Raw genomic sequence first — 24794 nt, 5'->3', positions numbered from 1 at the left:
TTAAGCCTCACTTTAACTGCAATTTCTGTTTTATATACCTTTCTCTTTTACTAATCATGAGCTCTTATTCACCTTTGATTCCAGAATCACCAGCCTGTCAGAAAGCACGATTTTCATAAATTCATAAATCGTGGATGACTAAATCCACTGATTATCAAGATCTTGGATGACCCTCCCCCCACTTTTTTGTATAGAACCCATTTTCTAATAAAGTCACATGCAGAAACTTCACATGGTAAATATTTGAAAGTAGAATTTAAAAATAAATTTTTAACGTTTGTTTTTATTTTGAAAGAGATAGAAAGAGCAAGCTGAGGAGGAGCTGAGAAAAAGGGAGACTGAATACCAAACTGGCTCCCTGCTGTCAGCTTAGAGCCCGATGCAGGACTCGAACTCACAAACCCTGAGACCATGACCTGAGCCGAAACTGAGTCAGATGTTTAACTGACTGAGCCACTCAAGTGCCCAGAAGTAGAACTTGTGCAGCAAGGCTGAGTATAGCAAAAGTCCATCGAATCAAGGATGGGAAGATGGCAAGAGCCCAATCCAAGGGCAGTATCCCTCAGACCTTTGCTCAACCCCTTACAAACTCACAGAAGATCTAATGAATCCTTAGAGCTTAAAGTAAAGCCACAGATTAAAAGAAAACCATTAAAGTAGACAATCTGATAGTCAATTCTTAGCTAATGTGCAAATAGCAGAAACACGGAGACCATTCCTGGGTGATGTGTAATATCTATTTAGAAAGAAGTAAGCTTTCTTAAGTGATCATTTGATAAGATATGCTACATATCTGATCTTGCCCATTCAAACATCACAATTTTGAATATAATACAAAGGAAGTGTCCACAAGTTAAAATATACAAAACAGTTGCAAAAAAGACTAACTAATGACTTTTATGAAGATAATTAAAAAAAAAAACTGGTTGGAAATTATTAATCCCATGCTGTGGCATGAGAACTATAATATATTTTCTTATACATTTAAGACTGAAATTATGTAAAAAAAAAACTAGAAAGGATATATGTACTTGGGACGTCAACTTCCAGTTCCTCTGCATTTTAGGAACCAAGAAAAAAAGCTAATCAATGTAACTGACAAATTGTCTATTACACTGAGCACAGATTTTTCCACATGGGCCAAAAATGAAGGTATTTATTTAGTTAGTTAGTTATATTTTTTAATATGAAGTTTATTGCCAAAAATGACGGTTTAATGTGACTCGCCACCAGCTGCAGCAGCTTAGTTGATGTTGTTGTTTCACTTTTGCTCACCAAACATTACGTACGCTTATTTAAAATACAGATATCCTGGGGTCAATTCAGAGTTATTACATCAGAGTCTCTACATGGGAAAAGCCTCGGAGTCTGTATTTTCAAATAAATGTCCCCAAGAGATTCTGATCCCTGGCTGGAGTTTTAGAATACAGTCTAAAAAAGTCTGCATTTGCATTTACCTGAGACTCCCATCATTTTCATGGAGCCTTCTTTCACCCAAATGATGACCATGAGGCGATGTTTAGGACGAGTAGCCATCTTTGAAATTATTGTGATTTTATAGGTGGCCAATGCCTGTGTTTAAAACTTGACTCGGGTTTAAACAACACAGTCTCTAAAAGCTGGAAGCATTATTTCTACTCTGTTGTCTCTCAGCTCTAGTGATTCTCAGCATTGGACTTTTGGTTTTTTTCAGTGCAGAAACAGCTTAAAAATGCTACCTATCATTTGTACACAGAGCTGAAATTGATTTCTGAATTCTATCCCTCCCCCTACTGGGGCATGTGGCTTGGTGTTCCCTGCTTGAGCTTCCACTGTTGCTCAACTCAGCACAAAAGCACAATGTGTTGGTGCATAATTATGGCTAAACCAGCAAATGGAATAATTTCTGTTCATTTTAACAACATTGACTGTGGTTTTATGTAATTAAAATAGTACGCATTATTTGAAGAAATTTGGGGAAATACAGGAAAAGTAGAACCACTTATAATCTCAACACTAATAGAAAACAGCTATTATCTTAGTTTATGTTTTTCTTGTTATCCTGTAAATGTGCTAGCCTCGAATTTTTTACCTTGTGTCTTGGAAGATGTTCCATGTTACTTAATATTCTTCTATAATGTTATTTTTCTATAATATTCTATATAATAGACTATATAATATTCCATCATCTGAATGGACTCTAATGTTTTAAGCAAGTCCCTGTCACTTAAAATTTAGATTCTTCTGACCTTTTTCTAATAAAGATAATTCTGAAATTAGCATCCTTCTACATAACCTTATTTTGCATATATATAATCTGTATTCTATATGATACATATAGAATAAATTTTTAGAAGCAGATTATCTGGAGGAAATAAAGGGGTTGACACTGTCAAGGTTTTTAAAATATATATATATATATATATATATATATATATATATATATTGCCAAGTAACTCTCCAGAAAAATGGTATCAATTTACCTTTGGCAGACAGAAATACAGGTGTTTGTTTTTATTTTTCTTCTCCCTTACTAACGCTGGATGTTGTAATTAAAACTTTGATAATTGCTTTAATTTTCATATCTTAATTCCTAGAGCAAGTAAGAGATTTTTTAAATGTTTAATGATCATTTGTCCATCTTCTTTTGAGAGTTACTTTTCATGTCTTTTCCCTAATGCTAATTTTCTTTTAGCATAAATCACCCTTTATATGATTCTTAACGATTCTTTATGTGTGTAGGATAGCAATCAGGAACATGATATTACCCTCTATTTATTCAAATATTTTATTTCCTAAGTGATTAGACTGAGAGAGTCGTATGCAAATAGTCTTACTGGAACTAATATTAACCACTTTCTCTCCTTCTCCCAACCAAGCTGTGACCAACAGGCGATATGTTTTCTGTTTTGTTTTTTTACTGAATTATATTCATTTCTCTAAAAACTGTTTATTTTGAGAAGTTTCATTCTTACGAAAAAATTGCAAGGATAGTTTAATGAATACCTCTATGTCCTTCACCTAGATTCACCAATTGTTTGCTACATTTGCTTTATCTCTCAAAAGGAGATACTTTTAAGCAGTTTTGTAATAGCTTATGTAGGCCTGTGATCTTGAGGTCATAGACCTATTGTAGACAGAATCAAAGGTAGATTTAGCAAATATTTTCCAGAGTGCTATGTTGCAACCACCTTCAGCAATGAGCTGAAGAAGAGGGGCACCAGTGTTCAGTAACTAGACATTTCTTAGCTTAAACCTGGAAGGTTATCTTAAATTTTTTTTACCAACGTGGTTTTCAAGTGTTGCTTTCATGATGTGGAAATGGAAGACATATTTTCCAGCTCCCGTATATCGTTCATTTGAATCTCTTCCCCAGGTGCAAATTCCTCACCATACTACTCCCCTCTATGATGTTTCAGGCCCTTGCCATTCCCACCCCCAATTCACTAAGGATTTTTCTCCATAAATGAGATTTACAAAGTACTTGAAATTCAATTAAAAAGAGTATATAAATGAATAAATAAATGCATGAATAAATAGATAAAATATGATATCCCCAAAATGGTTTCTGTGCAAATTTCATTACCTACAAGCAACTTGTACAATATTCATGGCTACCAAATTCTAAATGGTGCTACTTCTTAAGCTGTTTCAGCAAATAGTAGATGTGGTATTATGTTACTCAAGCATAAAAAAAATCTTTAGTTTATGATTTTTGCATTCTGCTTGAACTTATATTAATATGCTGTCCTTTTCTTTTAGACTTTCCTATTTGAGGTTAGTGAACTTCCCTAGATCGATCTTGTTCTGATTCACCAGCTGCATCGCTAGTGTCTACTAACTAAACTGGAAATGTAAGGGGAGCCCATGACAGAGTATAATTATGTCAAAAATAACGCTGGGGAAATAATTAAAATTACATGGTGTATATAATCCAGTTGACCCTTGAACAATGCAGGGGCTAGGAGCTCAGACCACCACACAATAGAAAACCCAAGTTTAACTTTCAACTCTCCAAAAACTTAATTACTAATAGCCTATTTCTTTTTTTTTCTTTTTAATGTTTATTTATTATTTTTGAGAGAGAGACAGAATGAGAGTGGGTTAGGGGTAGAGAGAGAGACACACACAGAATCGGAAGCAGGCTCCAGGCGCTGGGCTGTCAGCACAGAGCCCAGTGCGGGGCTCGAACTCACGAGCCATGAGATCATGACCTGAGCCGATGTCAGACGCTCAACCCACTGAGCCACCCAGGCACCCCACTAATAGCCTATTTCTAACCAAAAACCTTACTGATAACATAAACAGTCAATTAGCACATATTTGGTATGTTATATGTGTTATATACTATACTATTACAATAAAGTAAACTGAATAAAATATTACTAAGAAAATCATAAAAAAATATTTACAGTACCGTACCATAAAAGATCCACATGTAAGTGGACCTGCTCAGTCCAAACCTGTGTTGTTCAAGGATCAACTGTCTTCCCATGTTTATCATGTTAAATTACAATATCATCATCCTAGAACTGATAATAAATGCTGTGTGGAACTTAGGTGGTTTAAGCCTATAAGAATATTCTTGTGAGTTCATTCCCAGATGTGCTCCTTATCATCACGTTATTTAATCTTCCTAAATGACTATTTCTCACTAGAAAAATAAACTTATAAAATGTTCTCACCTTAATTAGAGAAACTCTAGTAATTATTGACCAAAAGTATTCCAGGGGCGCCTAGGTGGCTCAGTTGGTTAAGCATCCGACTCAGTTTCAGCTCAGGTCATGATCTCAGTTTGTGAGTTCGAACCCTGCATCAGATTCTCTCTATCATGAGATTTTCTCTATCCCTCACTCTCTGCCCCTCCTCTACTCTCTCTGTCTCTCAAAATAAATAAACTTAAAAAAATTTTTAGTAGAAAAAATAAAAATAAAAAATAAAAATAAATAAAATAAAATAAAATAAAATAAAATAAAATAAAATAAAAATAAAATAAAATGCACCCAGGTGACTCAGTCAGTTAAGTATCGAATTCTTGATATTGGCTCAGTTTGTGATCTCACAGTCATGGGATCAAGCCCTATGCCAGGTTTGCACTGAGCATGGAGCCTGCTTGAGATTTTCTCTCTCTCCCCCTCTCTCTCTGCCCCTCCCCCCGTGTACGTGAGTGTATGCGCTCCCTCTTCTCAAAAATAAATGAATTAAAACAAAATTGTGCTTTAAAATTCATCTATTATTTTAGAAAAGTTTTCTAAAGAAAGTGACGTGTAAAGATACCTAGGTAAATGTACAGAAAAAGGATTGGGAGTGATGACGATATTAATATTTGACAAGGTAGAATTCTTTTCTAAAAGGATAAAATAAGTAAAAAAATACTTTAATGATAAAAAGTACAATCCATGCAGAAGATCTAACAGTCATAATCTTTCATGTACTAGACAATAAAAGAACCAATCATACAAAGCAAAATTCCTAGAATACAAAGAGATCACACACATATACGAAACCACAGACTAAGATCTTATTATGCACACACAGATGACCACATACAAAAATGTATGTTTATATAAGCATATGTACATGTAGATGTATGTATTTCAAAATATGATATAGAAATTACATAAAATAGGAAAATCTATAGAATATTTAAATAATACCAGCAATAAGCTTTTGATAATATTAGATTTCATAACCTACAAATGTAAAAGTATACATTCTTCTTTTTGCCTATGAAACATTCACAAGAATGAATATGTACTTGTCCAGGAAGAATGTCTTAAAAATTCTAAAAGACTTGGAATTAAGTAATTGTTTAAGCTAAATAGTTTATGAGATACATGGAAATTAATATTTAAAAGATGATTCACTAATTCCACATGAGGTCAGGGTTATAGAAAAAAAAGAAAGATGACTCACCCTAACTCCCTAAAAGAGTAACTATTTAGAAATTAAGAAAGACTAATTAAAAAATTAATTTAGAAATTAAGAGTAACTATTTAGAAATTAAGAAATTAAGAAATTAAGAAAGACCGTTGTAAAGCCCTAGAACAAACAAAAGAAGTAAAAATCTGAAAGTAAAACTTTTTTGGCTTAAAAAAAAAATAAGTGGAGGGTAAGAAGGATAATCACCAAAAAGCTATACTTTAAAGATGAGCAAAGTGATAAAAACACAGGAGAGTGTATATATATATATATATATATATATATATATACACATATATATATATACCTATATGTGTGTGTGTGTGTATATATATATATATATATATACACATCAATTTGTTTTTTTCAACAAAATTGGCATTTCAATTCCACTGGCAAAGAATGCTTTTAATAACTGATCCCAGCATAACTGACTATCCATCCATAAGAAAACAAAAGTAGACCTTCTTCATAACATATTAAAATAAATTCTAGGTAATTAAATATTTAAACGTAAAGAGAAAAACAGTAAAAATATTTGAAGAAACTTTTAAAACTTAACTGTATAATCTTGGAATAGGTGAGACATCCTGGAGTAGGGCAGGAAACACTACATACAGGAGCTCTGGCCTCAAGGAGTTCACAATCTGGTGTCACAATAACGTAAACAAATATGTTAGAGTTAGGGATCCACTGTGTTATTTTTGAGATAGAAACAAGAGCTCTGAGGGCCCAGAGTAAAATTCCTGGCTCTATGTTCTAGGGTGGGCATTAGGGAAGAGTTTGCAGAAGGAACACTGTGAGCTGGATCTTTAAGGATCAAGGGGAGGCTTCTAGGCAGTGTATGCAAAGGTGCAGACTCATTAAAGGATCTGATATTTCTGATACTAGTGAGAAGTTCAATGCAATCCAAATGCAGTGGATGTAGATGCTGAAAAGGGACCAATTTGTGAAAGAGCTTATATGCAAAGCAAAGAAGTTTCAACTCAACCTCAAGGTAGGCTGTAAGCAGGAGTGCTTTATTTTTTAAAAGGTAACTTTGTGGAGAATGAATGAGCAAAGCAATGGTGGTAAAGGGAGAGGTTAAGAGATGGTTAAACAGCCCAAATTAGAAAAGATTAACTCAAGGGGCACATGGGTGGCTCAGTCAGTTAAGCATCAGACTTTTGATTTTGACTTATGATCTATTGGTTGTGAGATTGAGCCCTACATACAGCCTGCTTAAGATTCTTCTCTCTCTCTCTTGAAAAAAAAAAAAGATTAACTCAAGATACCATAAGAGCATAAAAGTGCTCTAAGAGTGGTCATTTTTAGAGTAGAAAAGGGTTTGGAAGTAGATTGGACACAAGAATTAAAAAGTGAAGCAAGAAGGAGCTCAAGTTTTCTAGATTAGGAAGCTGGGGGTTAATGATGCCTCTGCTGGGACAAGAAATACAGAAGATGCAACAGGTTTTGATGAGAAGGTAATTAGTTCAATCTTCGACTAATGAGAAATATCTAACTGGAGGTGTTTGGTATGAGTTGAAGATATGGATATTAAAGGGCCAAAGTTTTAGACTAGGCTATATCATCAACCTATTGATGGTAATCGAAGCTACAGTGATTGTCAGGTCAACCAAGGAGAACATATACTCACGTAGAGAGTGAGAAAAGATGGGCTGGTTAAGACTTCTAATTGCCTACCTCAACATCTATTCTTCTGTTCCTCCTTATTAACAGAATCCTAATTTTAATTAGGATAGCCTTATATGAAGCTAACAGTCAAGGTGTCTCAGCCTCTCCTGCACCTAGGTATGTCCATGTGACAGAGCTGTGGCTGGTGAGATATAAGTAAAAGTGCTGTATGGAACATCCAGGAAAGTTCCTTAAAAGAGAGAAGGTACTCCATTTCCCTTCTGTCTTTCCTCTGTCTTCCAGATTGCCACAGGACATGGTTTGACAGGACATGAGGTAAATTTGAAGATGAAAGCCATTTGTTAGGATGATGGCTTCCTGAAGATACTTAGGAGACATATTACTATATACTTTTTTGGGAATAAGAAATAAGTTTCTGTCTTATATAAGCCACATGCATCAAACCTAATCCCAACTGATAAAAATTAGTATTAATGTTACTGTAACAAGAAACTCCTACATTTAAGGAGTGGTTAAAGAAGGAATTGCCAGTTAAAAAGACTGAAAGGGATTACTGGGTGGCTCAGTCAGTTGAGCTTTTGACTTCACCTCAGGTCATGACCTCACCATTCATGGGTTCGAGCCCCTCGTCCAGCTCTGTGCTGACAACTCAGAGCCTGGAGCGTGCTTTGGATTCTGTGTCTCCTTCTCTCTCTCTGCCCCTTACCTCTTGGTCTCTGTCTCTATCAAAAATGAATAAACATTAAAAAAAAAATTTTTTAATAAAGAATAAAAACCAAAAATCAAGAGAAAAATGCAGATTGAAGAGGTAGGGTGGGGACAATAACAGCAGATGTTTAAAACATGTCAAGCAGGAGGAGGTTTGAATGTAGGATGTTAAATTTAGAACTACAAAGCCCTTATTGACTTTAAAGGGAGAAATTTCAAGAAAGCAATAACAGTGAAAACCTAGTTGGGCTTCCCTCGTGAATGAGAGTCAGAGGAGCTAAATTAATATTTAATTTTGGGAATAAGGGAAATAGAGCAATAAGTTAAAGGCAAAATGGAAAAGAGATGCTTGGTGTCTTTTCTTACAACTAAACTATATCTCCAATGATCCACGATTCTGTTAATATTGGCCATTGTTTATTACATTAAAAGAGGTCACCCGTTCTTTGCCAATAAACTCGAAGCCTTCAAAATAAAAGAGAAATGAATGGCCTTTTGCATTCAGAGTCACTTTCATTTGGGGACCTCTGTCCATAATAGTAGGACATTCTGGAAAATAAAATACTTCCTACTCTCAACTCAAATTCTAGGCACGCATATGTGTGAGTGTAAATGGGGCAGGTATAGAGGTGACATGGAATGCCCACATCTGAAATAAATGAAACTTCTTTTAATTCTTTTTTAAAATTTTATTTACTTTTGGGAGAGAGCAAGCGGGGGGCAGAGCACAGAGAGGGGGACAGAGGATCTGAAGCAGGCTCTGTTCTGACAGGCTGACAGCAGCAAGCCCATGTGGGGCTCGAACTTTCGAACCCTGAGATCATAACTTGAACCAAAGTTGGATGCTCAACTGACTGAACCACTCAGGTGCCCTGAAACTTCTTTTATTTCTGAAAAAATTCTTCTCTGATTATTCTAATATTTGGAGGTGTATTTGTATCAAGGATTTTTTAAATGTTTGTTTCTTTTGAGAGAGGCAGAGAGAGTGAGAGAGAGAGAGAGAGAGAAAGGCAGGAAGAGAGGGAGACAGAATCTGAAGCAGGCTCCAGGCTCTGAGCTGTCAGCATAAATCCGACATGGGGCTCAAACCCACAAACTGCGAGATCATCACCTGAGCTGAAGTTGGCTCCTTAACCAACTGAGACACCCAGGCACCCCAGGGATTTTTAATTGCATGTAAGAAAATGCAAGAATTCTGGGGCTTCATATGTGACTCATTTTCAAGCCACTGTGTTCATCTTCTGTCTGCCCTCCAGGCTCTGGCCCCTGTTCCTAGACTGTCTGTCTGCTTGCTTCCTTCTTTCTTTTCTTCTTCTTCTTCTTCTTCTTCTTCTTCTTCTTCTCCTCCTTTTTTCTAGGATAAAGGGAGCTGTTACACTGGGGTACAAACTGTGCAAATGAAAGCAATATTTTAATACCTTTTCAAATGTAAATGGAAACTACTTCTCACTAGAAAGAAACTTGAGTTAAAGATTGGGGGCTGGAGGGTTACCTGGGTGGCTCAGTCGGTTAAGCAAGGTTAAACAACTGACTCTTGATCTCAGCTTAGATCATGATCTCATCATGGGTTGTGAGGTTTGGGAGATGGAGCCCTGCATCGGGCTCTGCACTGCCTACTTGGGATTCTCTCTCCCTCTGTCTCTCTGCCCTTCCCCTGCTCGTGTTTGCGTGATTTCTTTCTCTTTCTCAAAATAAATAAACAAACATTAAAAAAAAAAAAACGGGGGACAGGAGCCAAGTCCGCAAAGAACAATGATAAAACTGACATCAAATAAAATACTGGCCAATGTACATAAATTGAGTTTATGAATTCAACATATAGTAATAGTATTTTTTGAATACTTTGTAAGTATTGAAAGGATTTTAAATGCATTTTTTTCATGCCATGTGTTTTTGAAAGAAATCTGTTAGACTCTGGGGAAAAAATTAAGTAGGCATTATGGTCTTCATTGAAAGGCTAAAAAAACAGATTTGTATTTCTGTTAGGAAAAAATGCTTCTCCTCTCTTCCTGGATTTGCTTGCTAACAGAGATGATGAACATACTTCATAATTTGTAAGTTCCTCTACAAAGTGCAGCCATTGTTTAATTCACTGATTTGTAACTTAAAGTATCGGTTTCAACCTATTCATACCAAATGGATGAAATAACTTTTTTACTTTACAATGGCCCTTGAATGGTGTGGGAGAGGAGTTCTCAAAACGACACCCTTAAGCGTTGCAGAGAGGAGCATCCATCTGACCCCTTCTTCATGATGTATTGAATGTTCCTTGGTGTATCCTGACAGAAATGTTAAAACCCACAGAGCTACTTTAAGGATAAAAAAACTCATATAACTTTATTTTTTTAAGTAGTAAAATGTCTCAGTTACATTTGGATACAGTACAAAGAGTAATAAAATAGCACCTGTGAATTTTTTAATAGATTGTAAAGAATCTTGACTCCTTTATCTTCCTTACTCTTTCTCCACTTCACTAAACAAAGAAAACAGACTACTCTCACTTCTGCTCCGAGTGGGTCACCAGGGGCCTGATTTTCATGCGAACAGCCTTGAGGGAATAATCTGCACCTCTGAAGGGAACCCAGACCACTCCATTCTCAATCTCATAAGGACTGTTGTTCCTTGGGTCATAGGAGCCCCCAGGGTAGTAGATGCCATTGAGATTGGCTGCTTGGCAGCTGTTGTACCACCAACCTCCTCCGTAGACTTCTGCGCAGTTCTCTTCCCACAGGTCTGCATCCCTGTCATAGGTGCTGAACTGCATGCCAGCATGAGAAGTATACTCTGTTCCTTCCTCCACGGAACCCTCAATCAGAGCATCGCCTGCTGTGCCCTCATAGGAGGAGACCTGCAGGGGATAGCCTTCTGCCTCAGAGCCTACCCTCAAGTGATATTCTGCATAAGCCAGATTCCCAGCCCAGTCCTCTAATTCAACCCGAAGGACAGAGCCCCTTAGGGTCAGTAAGTGGAGGTATTCATTGCCTAGCCAGAATTCTCCTTCCCCCTTGTCATCCAGACTGCCGAAACCTCTCTTGTAGTCTTGCCAGGTCCGGTTAAAATTCAGTGATCCATCCATTCTTTGCTGGATCAAAAGCCATCCTCCCAAACTGGTCTCTTGATCACAATAAACAGAAAAAATCTTACTGGATCCGGGTAGCTTGATATTGAAAATACCACTTTGGGCACCTGCAGGATGTGTTTGGAGGACATCATCACAGTCTAAAAAAAAAATTAAGCTGGTTGGAAGAAGTTACTCTCATTTAACTTTACAAAGATAGGCATGGCCCAGATTAAATGAAGGCAGATACTGGCTTCCTTTTCCTTCCTTCCTTGCTTCCTTCCTTCCTTCCTTCCCTCCCTCCCTCCTTCATTCCCTCCAGGGGGGAAGGATGCACCTACACTGAGATGGAGATTAAGCAAGTAAGCGACATTTATACCTACAAATTGCAAGGGAGATGTTCCTCAATGGATTTGAAATTTTACTTGCCCGTACTGATAATAGCAAGTAACCAGCAACGATATCTAAGCATCATTTAGTGCTAATATCACTTGTTTTTAACCTGACCTTAATGTCAACTGAGACACACACTTAAAATATGATTAATAAATTGGGTGACAATTCCAACAGCACACATTTTGAATGGTGAAAGAATTCGGCTAAACAAATTTAAAATTGAGTTTCAGAGGGATTCATTCATTCATTTAACATGTTATTTATTGAGTGATGACTCTCAGCACTGTTAGGCATTTGGGAATACAGAGATGAATAAGATAGATAAAGTCCCCGCCCTCCTGGAACTTACAGTCTAGTGCCAAAAAAAAATAAAAAATAAAAACAAAAAACCAAAAGGTGTCATTTCCATAAGGTGTAATAGAGGGCTAGGGAAGAAGTTCAAGGTGCTATGGGAGGCACTGCGGGCGAATTTAGTCTAGGGGGTCAGGGAAGGCTTCCCCAAAGGAGAAGTGTGGATACCTCTGGCAGGGCGAGCTCTAGCATGGCCTCTTTTGGTGGTATATGCTCCTCTGAGGACTTCGTGTTCCGCTTCACTTCCGGCCTCACCTGCCACTTTAAAGCTCTTGCTTTCAAATGTGGAGTCTCCTCTGTTGTAAGTCTTACTAGTGGTTACCAACTGTTTGCTGTGAGTTGAAGTTTTACCACTGGAAGGGAGCTCGTGTTCCCCTAAGTGCGTGAATATGTCAGATTCCGAGCCCATACTTTCAAACTCTCTGAAGGTAGGTGTGAGTACACTCGAAAATTTGCTTCCAGTTGAGGCAGATTCAAAGAAACTCGCCAAGTCAGGGTGTCTAGAATGGAGATCCCCTAGGCTACCAGAAAAAGCATGGGACAAGTCACAATCAGAACCATCTTCGGAGTTTACCACTTCTTTGATCACTTCTTTGCGACCATCAGGACCTGTAACTGTCTTAGTGACAGTTTTAGAGCATGAACGACGAGTGGTGGTCACGCTACCAGAGGTGACCTTCTCATTACCAATAAGAAGCTCTTTATCTCCTTTAGAAGTGATCAGTTTGCCCGTGTGGTACTCTTTCTTTGTCCCTGGAGATACACTTCCTGACACCTCTTCAAACGTGCCCCACTCTTGCTTGGTAGGCCTGGTGTCCCCATGCCCTAAGCTATCTGGCCTAAAACTTCCAGGCTGAGGAGTTCCAGAGCTCCAAGAGCCGCCACTGCCAGTTCCAGTGCTCCAAGAGCTGGCACTCTCCGCGTTCCAAGTACCCGCACTGCTAACTCCAGAGCTGCCGGCGTTCCACGTGCTGCCACTGCCAGGTCCGGAGCTCCCGGGGTTCCAAGCGCCTGAGCTTCCAGGTCCGGAGCTCCCGGGGTTCCAAGCGCCCGAGCTTCCAGGTCCAGAGCTCCCAGGGTTCCAAGCGCCAGAACTTCCAGGTGTGGAGCTCCCAGGGTTCCAAGCGCCCGAGCTTCCAGGTCCGGAGCTCCCAGGGTTCCAAGTGCCAGAACTTCCAGGTGTGGAGCTCCCAGGATTCCTAGGGCTTTCAGGCACTGATCCCGTTCCATGCGATACAGAGTCTCCTGGGGCATTCCCATCTGTACCAGACCTCTCTAACGTTATTTTCATCTGCTGCGTTTCCATGAGTGCCTTCCACTCTGCAGGGGCCTTCTGAAGCTGGTGCTTGTACTCCCCAGGAATCATATCTGGAGCTGTGCGCATTTTCAGCAGTGGTAAATATTGCGTATCTCTAGAGGGAAGTAAGTCTTTGGCAATGACTTGTTCAAGTTGCTTCTGCTGATCTTCGTAGTACTTTAGATCTGTCCTACGTTCTAAAGCCCTACTGCACGACCCTTGGCAAGATCGGATCTTAATATCAATGTCCACCTAGAGAGAGGGGAAGAAAGATAAAGAAAAGAGGCAGATATAAATAAGGAAAATTATGTCTATTGAGTTCTTCGCATTTAATTTATTTTTTGAAAACTGGTTTCATTTCTTTACTTGGAGACCTACCAATCAATTCTGTTTTTCATTTATGTCATACCCTCAGTGGAAGAGATGTGGGTATTGTAAGGTTTGCCTGGATAAGCAACAGGAGCTATTTGGATTCATCTTAGTCTTAAAATAGATAAAGAGTAAGGTACTATTCCCTCTGAAAGGAAACACTAATGAATTGAGCCTCAGTGAGACTCAGATTGAAGATTCAGAGGCACAGTGGTGTCAGAGCTTTGCAACAAGACAAGCAGGGATTTAATATTTGCTTTTGAAATTTACTGTCTATGTATCCTTGGAAAATGTACTTAGTATCACTGAGCCTTTTTTTTTTTTCTTCATCTGTAGAGTGGGGAAATAATACCTACTTCATAGTCGGATAATGGATATAACACCTTGCTCTACATACAGTAGACATTCAATGAATTTGCTTCCTGCTATTCAAAAACAAGGAAATTCTGGTGGCAGAGCCACAAAGTTACTCACCTCCAGTCGTTTCATATCTATCAGTTGATCCCTGACATTTTTCTGCAGAAGTTGGATATGCTGTACTTGTTCCAAGACTTTGCGCTTCAGGATCTCAATTCTGCTTCTCAGATCTTCTGACACTTGGCTAAATGTATTATCATTGTCTGAAAAAAGAAAATATGGATGTTGAAGTATCTGCCAAGTGCTTTGCTTATAATAGCCAGTAAAGAAGGAAACTTGCTTATAAATAGCCTCCCCTTTTAACAATAATTTGTTCTCTGGACATTTTATTTGCGAGTTCCAAATCTGTTAGGCATTTTTGGACAATGTTATGTCCTCTAGTCCTCCATGGCTGTCCGTTAAGATGCCCTACTAGCAGTTAGTAATTCAAATAGATACAGAAGAAAAAATTTGGAATTTTAAAGATGTCATTAGGAGATTAAATAGTTTGATCACATTTCAATTGTTTCATCATATCCTTAGCCAAGAGACTTAAACATATTCATGGATTTTCTTACTGAGAAGTTTTTCTTCCAACCTATCCATTTGAAATTGTTCCTAAGCTTTTTTATTTACTTATTTATTATTATTTTTTTTAGGTCAACATGATCATTCACTTGCCATTATTGTGGTTGCACCATTGGCATTAAATTAGTTAAGTGTCTTCTAACGATATAGAGAATTACAGCAAGGCTTCAGTAACTGGAGCCTCAGTAAACTTGCTTCCCACGCCCAGAGGAAATCGAGTGTTTCCTAGTCCTAAGGCTTAGTCATAGTCCTATGAGAAAGAACATGGCTCTATATTTTGAATTAACCAAACCAAACAAAACATAAAGAGCTTGGTGGAGTCTGTGGATTGAACTCCTAACTCCATCACATGATAGCTTTGTGTCTTTGGTTGAGTCTCATGATCTCTGTTTCCTCCTCTGTAAGATAGAAACAAAAACATCTACTCAAAAGGTTGTGCTCATCTTATTTTCAGTATATACTCTTAAAAAAGAGCACACTTAAAGTCTACTCTTCACTACCAAATTCTGACTTTGTGACTTTAAACAATTCTAAGCTAACCTTTTTTATGTTATAAAAATAACAAAAAGAAGCCCCTCCTTAAAATTTAGGAATATCATAAAGGCACGTGTTTCTATCTTAAGTACTTTGGGATAAAATTGAAGTTGCTATAAGGAGACAGAATATTTATTTAGGGCTATTGTTGTTTTGTTGTGTGCTATAAAGTGAAAGCACCAAATCTGTAATGCTTACTGTTACCGGTGGCAAAATCCCCTCTCACAAGTTCCATTACATTCCCTGTCAGTAAACTAGAGTCCTTATTGTTCTTCTGATAATCAAATAGTGAATTTTTGAGCTTATTAATTCTGTTTGTAAAATCTTGATTGACTTCATCGATTAACCCTTTCATCCTGCAGCCAGAAGGGCATTTGTAGTTCTGGAAGTGAAGAGAAAAAAATTACATTAAGGGTCTGTATCTTGGATCCAGTATAATTTTGAAGGTTTCCATGCAGCCCCCGTTGCTCCCCCCGCCCCCCCACCCCAATATCTTTAGATCATCTATTGACTTAAAAGTAGTTTAAGAGGACTAGTCATAGGTTGTAGAGAAATCCTGGAATGAGGGTTCACTTAACCATAAAATAGCCACCAGAAAATCTTGAGGCCTGAACATGCAACTAAAATCCAATCTGTTAATCCCACTAATGACCCAGAGTTTGAGAGGTAATTTAAATAGTGCTTTCAGAGTGAAGTTGCTTTCCATTTGTCTTCTTTAATTTGGCATGTAATGAGCTATTAGATTATTTCCCACTGGAAAAGTTTTCTGGGACCTACTGGGCCGGCCTGTGCACAATTCTAGCACCACAGGGAAATATTCTCCCACTCCCTATGCCAACTGCTCACCCAGTCTTCATCAGAGCAGAAGGGCCAGTCTGTCTCTTTGCACACAGAGTGATGTCCTTCCACAATTCTTGGGCCACGCACACCTCCTCCTTCAGCTATAAAGTCACCTTCCTGGACATCTCCAGTCTTTAAGGATTCATTCATACACACAAAAGAGAACAACATTAGGCAGATAGGAGAAGACACCAACATGCCTGTAAATCCCAATTAGGGGGAAGGTTCTTACAGAGATTAAGAACACCAGTTTGGGGCATCTGCAAGCTTCAGAAATCAAGCTTTCTTCGATTTTGACCGAAAACCCTAATACCCATTTCATGGAGTTGCGGGAATTAAAGGAGATAAGGTGAAGACATTTTTTAACTGTGTTTGAGACAAAACAAGCATTTAATAAATGGTAGGAGTTTTAAAGGATTTATTATGTAAGGAAAATTATTTGAATCTACAAAATTAGTTAAAATTTACATTTTCATTATGAGTAATGTCTACAGATAGAAAGGTAATTGAAAAATTCAGAGTTCTTTATCCTGTAATTTCTGTTTCAGTAGGAAAAAAACAAACTATCTTAGCTTAGTGTCTCCTTCAAGTTTCTACTTTGACCCTATGGGTCTATTATTTGAGCAAGTACATACCAAAGATACAAAGACGGCCAATTCAGACTGGGAAATGTTTTTTAGGTTATCCACTCATGTAATAAAATTTCCTTTTTATTTGTAAAGAAAAAGAGTAGACTGAAAACAAAAATAATGGTCCATAGCTGACTTTTTGAATACCTTCTAATTAGAAATATAGATTTCTAAAAATTTTCTATTGTGATCTATGAGATAAAATAGGACATAAAAATATTCTTCCAGGGGCGCCTGGGTGGCTCAGTTGGTTAAGTGACCGACTTCGGCTCAGGTCATGATCTTGCAGTTTGTGAGTTCGAGCCCCGCGTCGGGCTCTGTGCTGACAGCTCAGAGCCTGGAGCCTGTTTCGGATTCTGTGTCTCCCCCTGTCTCTGCCCCTCTCCTGCTCATGCTCTGTGTCTCTCTGTCTGTCAATAATAAATAAACATTTAAAAAAATATATTCTTCCAACAGGACTTTGTATCAGTTGACATGGGTTTTAAGTTTTAACTATGTTTATTTTGTATCACCAACTTACAAGGATTTTGCTATAACTTTTTTAATCTCAGATAGTTTATTCTTTTTTTTTTTTTTAATTAATCTCTACACCCAACCCTGATATCAAGAGACACATGCTCTGCCTACTGAGCCAATCAGGTGGCCCAGAGATAGTTTATTCTTATAATTAGTTAATATTTGCTGTCTCATTTAAAAAATACTCTAATAATAATGATAATAATTCAAGCAATCAAGGACAGTTTATATTAAGGAACAAGTATAATCTCTTTGTTTAAGAAATAAAATTATAAATTCAAATATACTTCAAAATAAAATGGTACAACAATAAAAACAGGCAAAAATTAAGTATTTATGCCAATAGGTAAAAATAACCAAAAACGTATGCATTATCCGCAATAACCATGTTCGCAAATGAGGTTAGTCTTATTTTCCATAAAATTTTTTACTTATTAGTTTACTATAAGGAAGAGAATTAAGTTAGAATCCCTCTTTAGTTTTTTCTACTCTGGTAACAGGATATGAGTGGTGAAGAGAAAGAAGTAAATTGGAATAATTCATAGCCTGAAAGTAACAAAGTGTCTTAAACACATTTGTCACGTTTTTATGAGACCAAAGTGTTTCAAAAGCTTTTAAATTGAAGTCTTCTGTTCTATAGATCTCTGGAGTCAAACTTTAGAAATTATTGCAATATTTAATAACTACTTTAAAAGATTGCTTCCCAAAAAGCATCTTGCCTTCTCAGTTACTCTCTTCTGATTTTGCTATGTCATATGTTTTCAAAGACAACTAATTTACTTTTCTTTTTTTCTCAAGAAACATAAAAACCACCTTTCAGAAAAACTATATTAAACCACTGTTCTGCTTATTATGGACAAATAGCAATAAATTAACAATTAGGTTTTAAAAACTCTTATCAGAGGAATGTTTTGTTCTGTTAACTAGCATTAACTATCCAAAGTCTTTATTGGAACAAAGATGGCAAAGATTTCTTCCCTTCAAACAAACAATGTTGTAAGACTGTGTTTTACAGATACTAGAGTTTCCCCTATGAATTTCTGTACTTTGGTCCAGCTAAGCCTCCCTCTTACTCTTGAGGTCTCCGGCTCATCTAGGAACTTGCCTCCATGGCCTAAAACTGATAAAGCTAACAGTGTGTTAGCATACATAAGCGTGCTAGGACACACAGTGTGTGAGGACATACATAAGGCTGACTTAGACCTGCAAGTTCTTTGTGGAATAAACACCAGAGAGAAAACAAGAAGAGAAAATAAAGGTGACCATACCCAGACTGTGCCCACCACACTCAGGGCCAGGCAAAAGATCTTCAGGGAAAACATCTTTTCTAAGGGTGGGGCTGAGTCTTGAGGAGCACTCCCGCTGAAAGAAAGGAGGACAGCTTCCACTCCTAGTTCCCATCGTATTTAAATCTGCAAGGAGGTCTGATTAATCATTATCTTCGTCCTGTTTAGACAGTCGATATGCACTCCTACATCCCTTGCTCCTTCTCTAAGGTTGGTGTCCTAGAAGTTCTTGCTCAATTCTCCCAAGCTTGCTTGCTTTTGATAAGTTGTTGCCAAGGTAGAAGCAATTCCAGGATGATCTCACATTCCAGGAACAGGATGACTTCAGAAATGCAAAAGGAAACATAGGAAGCCGTATCTCTATACTTGAGACTTGAAAAAGTACGGAGAGTGGCTGAGGCAGACTAGCAGTAGCCTGTTGTGAACAGAGTTGGCAAATGATATTTCGCTTTATGTAGGAAATATGGTTGGATGATCTGACTTTTAAAAAATTACTTTGGTGACAGGCTGTCCCTGAAGTCCTTCTGTAAGTTACCTTGAACAGATTAGTTTCCTTCATCGAAAATGGTTAAGACAGTAGCCCCTGGAACCAAACATCTTAGGTCCATAATCTCAGTTACACCATTTCCCAGCTCTGTGCTTTTGGACAAATTACATGTTTTTATGAAGAATAAATGAGTTAATCCTTGTAAAGCCCTCAGAGCAGTGATTGCCACACAGTAAGTACTGGGTAAATGTTAACAATTATTGAAGAACATAAAGTGCATGAAAAATATCATTGCCTTTCTGTGTCTATTCCTTTGGACCTGCCAGTTTACTTTCCCTGCTCTTCTTCTTCATGTGAAAGTTTTCCGTGGCCTGTTTTAGCAAGCAAAAAAAAAAACAGGATACCCGGTTAAATTTGAATTTCAGATAAACAACAAATGCATTTTAAGGTAAGTGTGTCCTGTGCAATATTTAGGATGTGTTTATACAAAAAAAAAAAGTTTGTTGTTTATCAGAAATACATATTTAACTGAGCATCCTGTCATTTGTCTGATAAGCCTACCTTGCCTCAAATTGTGCTTCCTATGTGAAGTCAATTCTGATAATAGTAATAGTTAATATTTATTGAGTGTTTGCTAAGTGCCAGGCACTGTGCTAGAAAACACTTTACAGTGTACCTGATTTCATCTCTCCAATTGAAAGCAATTTCTTGGGGTGCCTGGGTGGCTCAGTCAGTTGAATGTCCGACTCTTGGTTTCAGCTCAGGTCATGATCTCACAGTTCATGGGATTGAGCCCCTTGAGTACAAAAGAAAATTAAGGGAAATTATAAACTACTCAGATTGTGGGTAGATCTTAACATAGAGTTGAATGAAAAAAATAATAAATACAATGAAGACCTTAGCAGTGTTTCTCTTTTTTTTTTTTTGTAGTTTTTTAAAAAAATATTTATTTATTTATTTATTTTTTATAAACTTAAAAAAAAAAAGAAATCTCATGAGAACATTAAAAAAAAAAAAAAAGCAATCTCTTGTTCTTCCATAGTGCAATACTTAGAGGGGACCCTAGAGTCCCATCCAGGTTTTGGAAGGCAGTGATTCTATGGAATGTTGTACTCATAGGCAATGACTGAACTGGCAAAATGCCAGGCATGGATAGAAGCTGGAGGCTTGACCTCTTTAGATGATTTTGTGTGCTTATTGAAAGTGTTCCACTTGGGAGGTGCGCATAGTCTATGGAAGAGAACACCCTGGTGGGCTTCAGGTGACTTAGTGGAACACAACCTAATTGAAAGTAAGTTAAGAGAAAACAGTCTGACTGAATGCCACTGCTCTGGGCCACATCAGGGCATTTCCAAGGCACCACCTTTAGCTTTTAGCCTTGCTGGTCCACAGTTCCCTCAAGTATCTGCACATCCAGGGCTCTTCTCAGATGACACCTTCTCAGAGAGACCTTCTTTAGCTAACACAAAGAGCAGCCATACCATTAACCCAGTTTTGTTTTACTTCATAATATTTTATCACTACAGGATAATGTATATTTGGGAAGCTATTTGTCTGTGTCTCCTTCGCACTAAGCTTCATGAGGCCAAGGCACACTGCCTAGTGCAAGGTCTGGTGGAGAGTAAATACTAGTAAGTATTTGTTAGAGGAATGGAAGGCTGTCACAGCACAGTATGGCAGAAGAATAATGGCCTTTGCAGAGAGTGAGATCTGGATTCTAGCTAAGTGACATGGACAAATTAAATTCTCTAAGCAGTTTACTTATCTGTATGATGGGGATGGCAATATTTATATTGCAGAGTTGTTTTGAAGATTATATAACATGGCATATATATAACATGTTGGATGTACACAGTAGGAGACCCAGATGGTAGCTTTTATTGTTCCTAGAATGTCCTAGTGCCACAGAATTGCAAGTTCCCGTGTTGTCTCTCCAGTACCAGAATTCCATAACCAGGCCCTTTTGTAGGACTGCAGGACTGGGCACCAACCACGCTGGGCCCTCCACCCATGTAATATAACCTACGGAGAAGCAGGTTTTGCTTCACCAGGAAGCCATGCAGACAAACAGACAACAAATAATACAAGGAGTACCATTTTTTTTTATTAAAAATTTTTTTAATGTTTATTTTTGAGAGAGAGAGAGAGACAGACAGAATGTGAATGGGGGGTGGGGAGGCAGAGAGAGAGGGAGACACAGAATCTAAAGCAGGCTCCAGGCTCTGAGCCTGATGTGGGGCTAGAACCCACAAACTGTGAGATCATGACCTGAGTTGAAGTCGGATACTTAACCGACTGAGCCACCCAGGCATCCCAAGGAGTACCATTTTTTAAAAGCATGTGACAATAAGGATGTCTTTACAAGTATATAAATTGTGGGCAAAATCTGAGAAATTTCATTTCTTAAGCCATAACTTCTATAGTATTGTATTTTTCCCAGAGATGACTATATCCTAATTTTTTAACACCAATGAGAGGGATTATTTATCCTCTTGAAATTAATATTATATTCCACAAATTACAATTATTTAATTGCAGGGATTCATATATTTGCTATCCTGTAACATCTGGCAGGCCTGGAATGGTATATAATGTATGTAAAAAGAATAGAAATTCTACAGCTGTCATTAGGTTTCAGGGCTTTTATTTTTTAACGTTTTTTGGTAAAATTTATTTTTGAGAGAGAGAAAGAGAGCATGAGTGGGAAGGGGCAGAGAGAGAGGGAGACACAGAATTCGAAGAAGGCTTCAGGCTCTGAGCTATCAAAACTTACGCATGAAGAGTAACATATATAGCCATTGTGTAAACATAACAAGTACAGACCAAACAAAACAAGACAAATCCTCAGCTTTCTTTTGAGTGAGATATTCGTCCTTCCCTGGGCTATATCCCAGGGAAGTAAGAGAACATCTCTTTCTTTACGCGTTTATTCTACGTGTATTGAATTCTCAAAGCAGTTCACTTATTCCTTCATTTGTTTAATTGTAATGACCATTTACTGCATGCCTACGACTTGTCAGCCCTGCATGCTGTGTTCTTGAAATAGAAAGGCAAATGACGTGTGTATAGTTTTGTACCTAAAATCGGTGAGGAAATCAATATGTAGCTAAGAAGTTAAGCCATATAAAATTGCCATCTTTGTAGGTCCAAATGATAAATATGTGCAGTTTCCCATGGTTTAACCTAATACAACACGAAAGGAAAAATTCTGTGATGTGTATTCAAAGTACTGTTAAAATACAGAGCAGAGAATCATCTCTGCATTACTTTCTGTTACATTTTGTATAAATGTTCCTTAAGATATCTGGTTTAATTCAGGTCTAAAAATTCAAGATGCTTCTGAAAAATATTCGCTATGTCTTCTAGCATAAATCTGTATGAATCTGTGTGCATTTATTATTGTCCTAATAACCAGAAGACAATGTTGCTTTGACAGGACATATTTTATCAAAACAATATTAAATGCACAGTTAGAAAGTACTAAAATTAATTTCTAAAATTTGAAACTCTTGGATGGTAAAAATTTAGGCAATTCTGGTACTTCACAATACTCTTTCGGGTCCTCTGCCTCAGATTTTACAGCAGTGACTAATCTATAAAGGAGTCACTGGAAAACACTGGCAAGGCTGCTTAGCTTTGTGTATCTGATCTTCTCTCTTTGTCTCCTGCATTTCAGGGCTGTTGCAAAAGTTTGTTTTTAACCAAGCTGTTTACTGTGAAAGGTGAATGAGTTGTTGATGATAACATGTAGGAGTAACTAATGGCACTTTTACTTTTGGAACTTATCAGTACCCTGATGGTCCCAAATAGTTTCCCTAGCAATTATAGCTCTAGAGAAAAGATGGGGATTTCCTTAAACACACAGAAATGATTCTGAACTGGATTTATAAAACGGAGGAGGGGGCAGGGGAAGAGCTTTCCTTGATCTTTGATTCTGTCACACTGCCTTTCTCCTTAATCTACTTAGCCAGGAAAGAAACCTACTTTATTTGTTAAAATTGAACTGTTTCCAGATTAATAGCCATGTAATTGAATAGTTTCTTGGTATTGTTGAAAGTAAATTTTATAATGTTCCAATAATAGAGTAATAATTCTCTCTTTGTTATGTTCTAATGCATTATTCTCACAGTCTTCTGCTTAAGCACTTTTAATCAAGTTTCCACTAAAGTAGTTCTGAGTGTGTGTATGTGTGACACGTGTGTATGTGTGAGTGAAGCAGAGAGGGAGGAAGAAAGGGAATGAGAAGAAAGGAGGGAGGAAGGGAGGGGAAGGGAGAAGGATGAGCGAAAATGAGGCCCCTGGATTTTTCCCGTTGCTTTACTTCTTCTCACTTTTTGACTGTGTTTATCAATTAAATAATTCATTTTCAAGATAAATTAATTTTACTTATGATGTGCTTTACTAAATTTTACTGGATGTATCAAATTGTTTGCCTTGAACATGCATTAAAGTATATAAATACTATTTTTGAAAAGTTAAACCATTATACAAATGAATAATCAATTGATGTGTTAATATCACCAACATGGTTTCATTCCTAATGTCATACACCTTAAATCCATTAAATTTGGCACACTTCTCTGCCGATTTCACTGTGGTTCTGTTAGAGATTAGCAAACAAGATGTATCAGTTGGTACTGATTTAATAATGATCTATTGAGATCTGGGGAAATAGCATTTGTAAGAAACTTAGATGTTCCATAGCAAGAAATTATATGAAAAGTATGAGTAAATTTAATTATCAAGAGCAATTTAATTCTTGGTGATTCCTATTGGAACCTATTTTAAATGGGTCTTTCTACAGTAACACCAAGGCAATTTGAAGAACGCATCTGGGTAAATTTTTGCTTAGATAAAATTAAACAAAAAATTACTGAGAATAACAGCAGAGAAACTCGAGGTGGAGAACAGTTTACAAAATACTACCAGTATACCAGAATATACTCCTCTAAACAGTCTATGTCATGAAAAACAAGGACAAACTAAGAAATGGTTACAAAAGTTGACTAAAAAGTGGCAACTAAATGTAATGTTGTATCCTGGCTAGGATCCTGGAACAGAAATAAAGACGTTAGTGTAAAAACTGGTGGAACAGAGAGGCACCTGGGTGGCTCAGTCAGTTAAGTGTCTGACTTCAGCTCAGGTCATGATCTCCTGGTCTATGAGCTTGAGCCCCTGGTCAGGCTCTGTGCTGACAGCTCAGAGCCTGGAGCCTGTTTCGGATTCTGTGTCTCCCTCTCTCTCTCTGCCTTGCACTCTGTCTCTGTCTCTCAATGTTTATAAAAATAAACATAAGGGGCGCCTGGGTGGCACAGTCGGTTAAGCGTCCGACTTCAGCCAGGTCACGATCTCGCGGTCCGGGAGTTCGAGCCCCGCGTCAGGCTCTGGGCTGATGGCTCAGAGCCTGGAGCCTGTTTCCGATTCTGTGTCTCCCTCTCTCTCTGCCCCTCCCCCGTTCATGCTCTGTCTCTCTCTGTCCCCCAAAAAATAAATAAACGTTGAAAAAAAATAAATAAATAAACATAAAAAAATTTTATAAAAAAACTGATGGAACAGAATAAATAGCATGTGACAGGTAGGGAATAAGAACTACTATAGTTGGTTTCTTAGTTTTGACAAATGAATCATGGTAATGTCCGGTGTTAGCGTTAGAGGAAACTGGGTGACAGGTACAGGGGACTGACTGTCTGTAGTATCTTTGTAACTTTCCTGCAAAAAAATTACAAAATAAAATTATAAAATTTATAAAAGTTATTACAAAAGAAAAACATTGCTAAAAAATAACAGCAAGAAAACATTAAAA

The 24794-nt window shown here is 37.5% G+C and overlaps 1 protein-coding gene across 1 annotated transcript; it reads right to left on the bottom strand.

The window, feature by feature from the left end:
• Positions 1–10554: 10554 nt before the first annotated feature.
• On the bottom strand, positions 10555–18617 carry FGA (fibrinogen alpha chain). Its single transcript, XM_043567027.1, has 6 exons — positions 18487–18617; positions 16080–16205; positions 15432–15615; positions 14190–14335; positions 12218–13598; positions 10555–11463 (listed from the first exon to the last, which is right to left on the bottom strand). The coding sequence occupies exons 1-6, from the start codon at positions 18538–18540 to the stop codon at positions 10742–10744; spliced, it is 2613 nt and encodes an 870-aa protein (XP_043422962.1). The 5' UTR covers positions 18541–18617; the 3' UTR covers positions 10555–10741.
• Positions 18618–24794: the final 6177 nt, after the last annotated feature.

Source organism: Prionailurus bengalensis, chromosome B1, assembly GCF_016509475.1.
Source record: "Prionailurus bengalensis isolate Pbe53 chromosome B1, Fcat_Pben_1.1_paternal_pri, whole genome shotgun sequence".
Classification (NCBI taxonomy): domain Eukaryota; kingdom Metazoa; phylum Chordata; class Mammalia; order Carnivora; family Felidae; genus Prionailurus; species Prionailurus bengalensis.
Note: the sequence above shows the minus strand (reverse complement) of the source record. Positions and strands in the feature narration are given on the sequence as shown.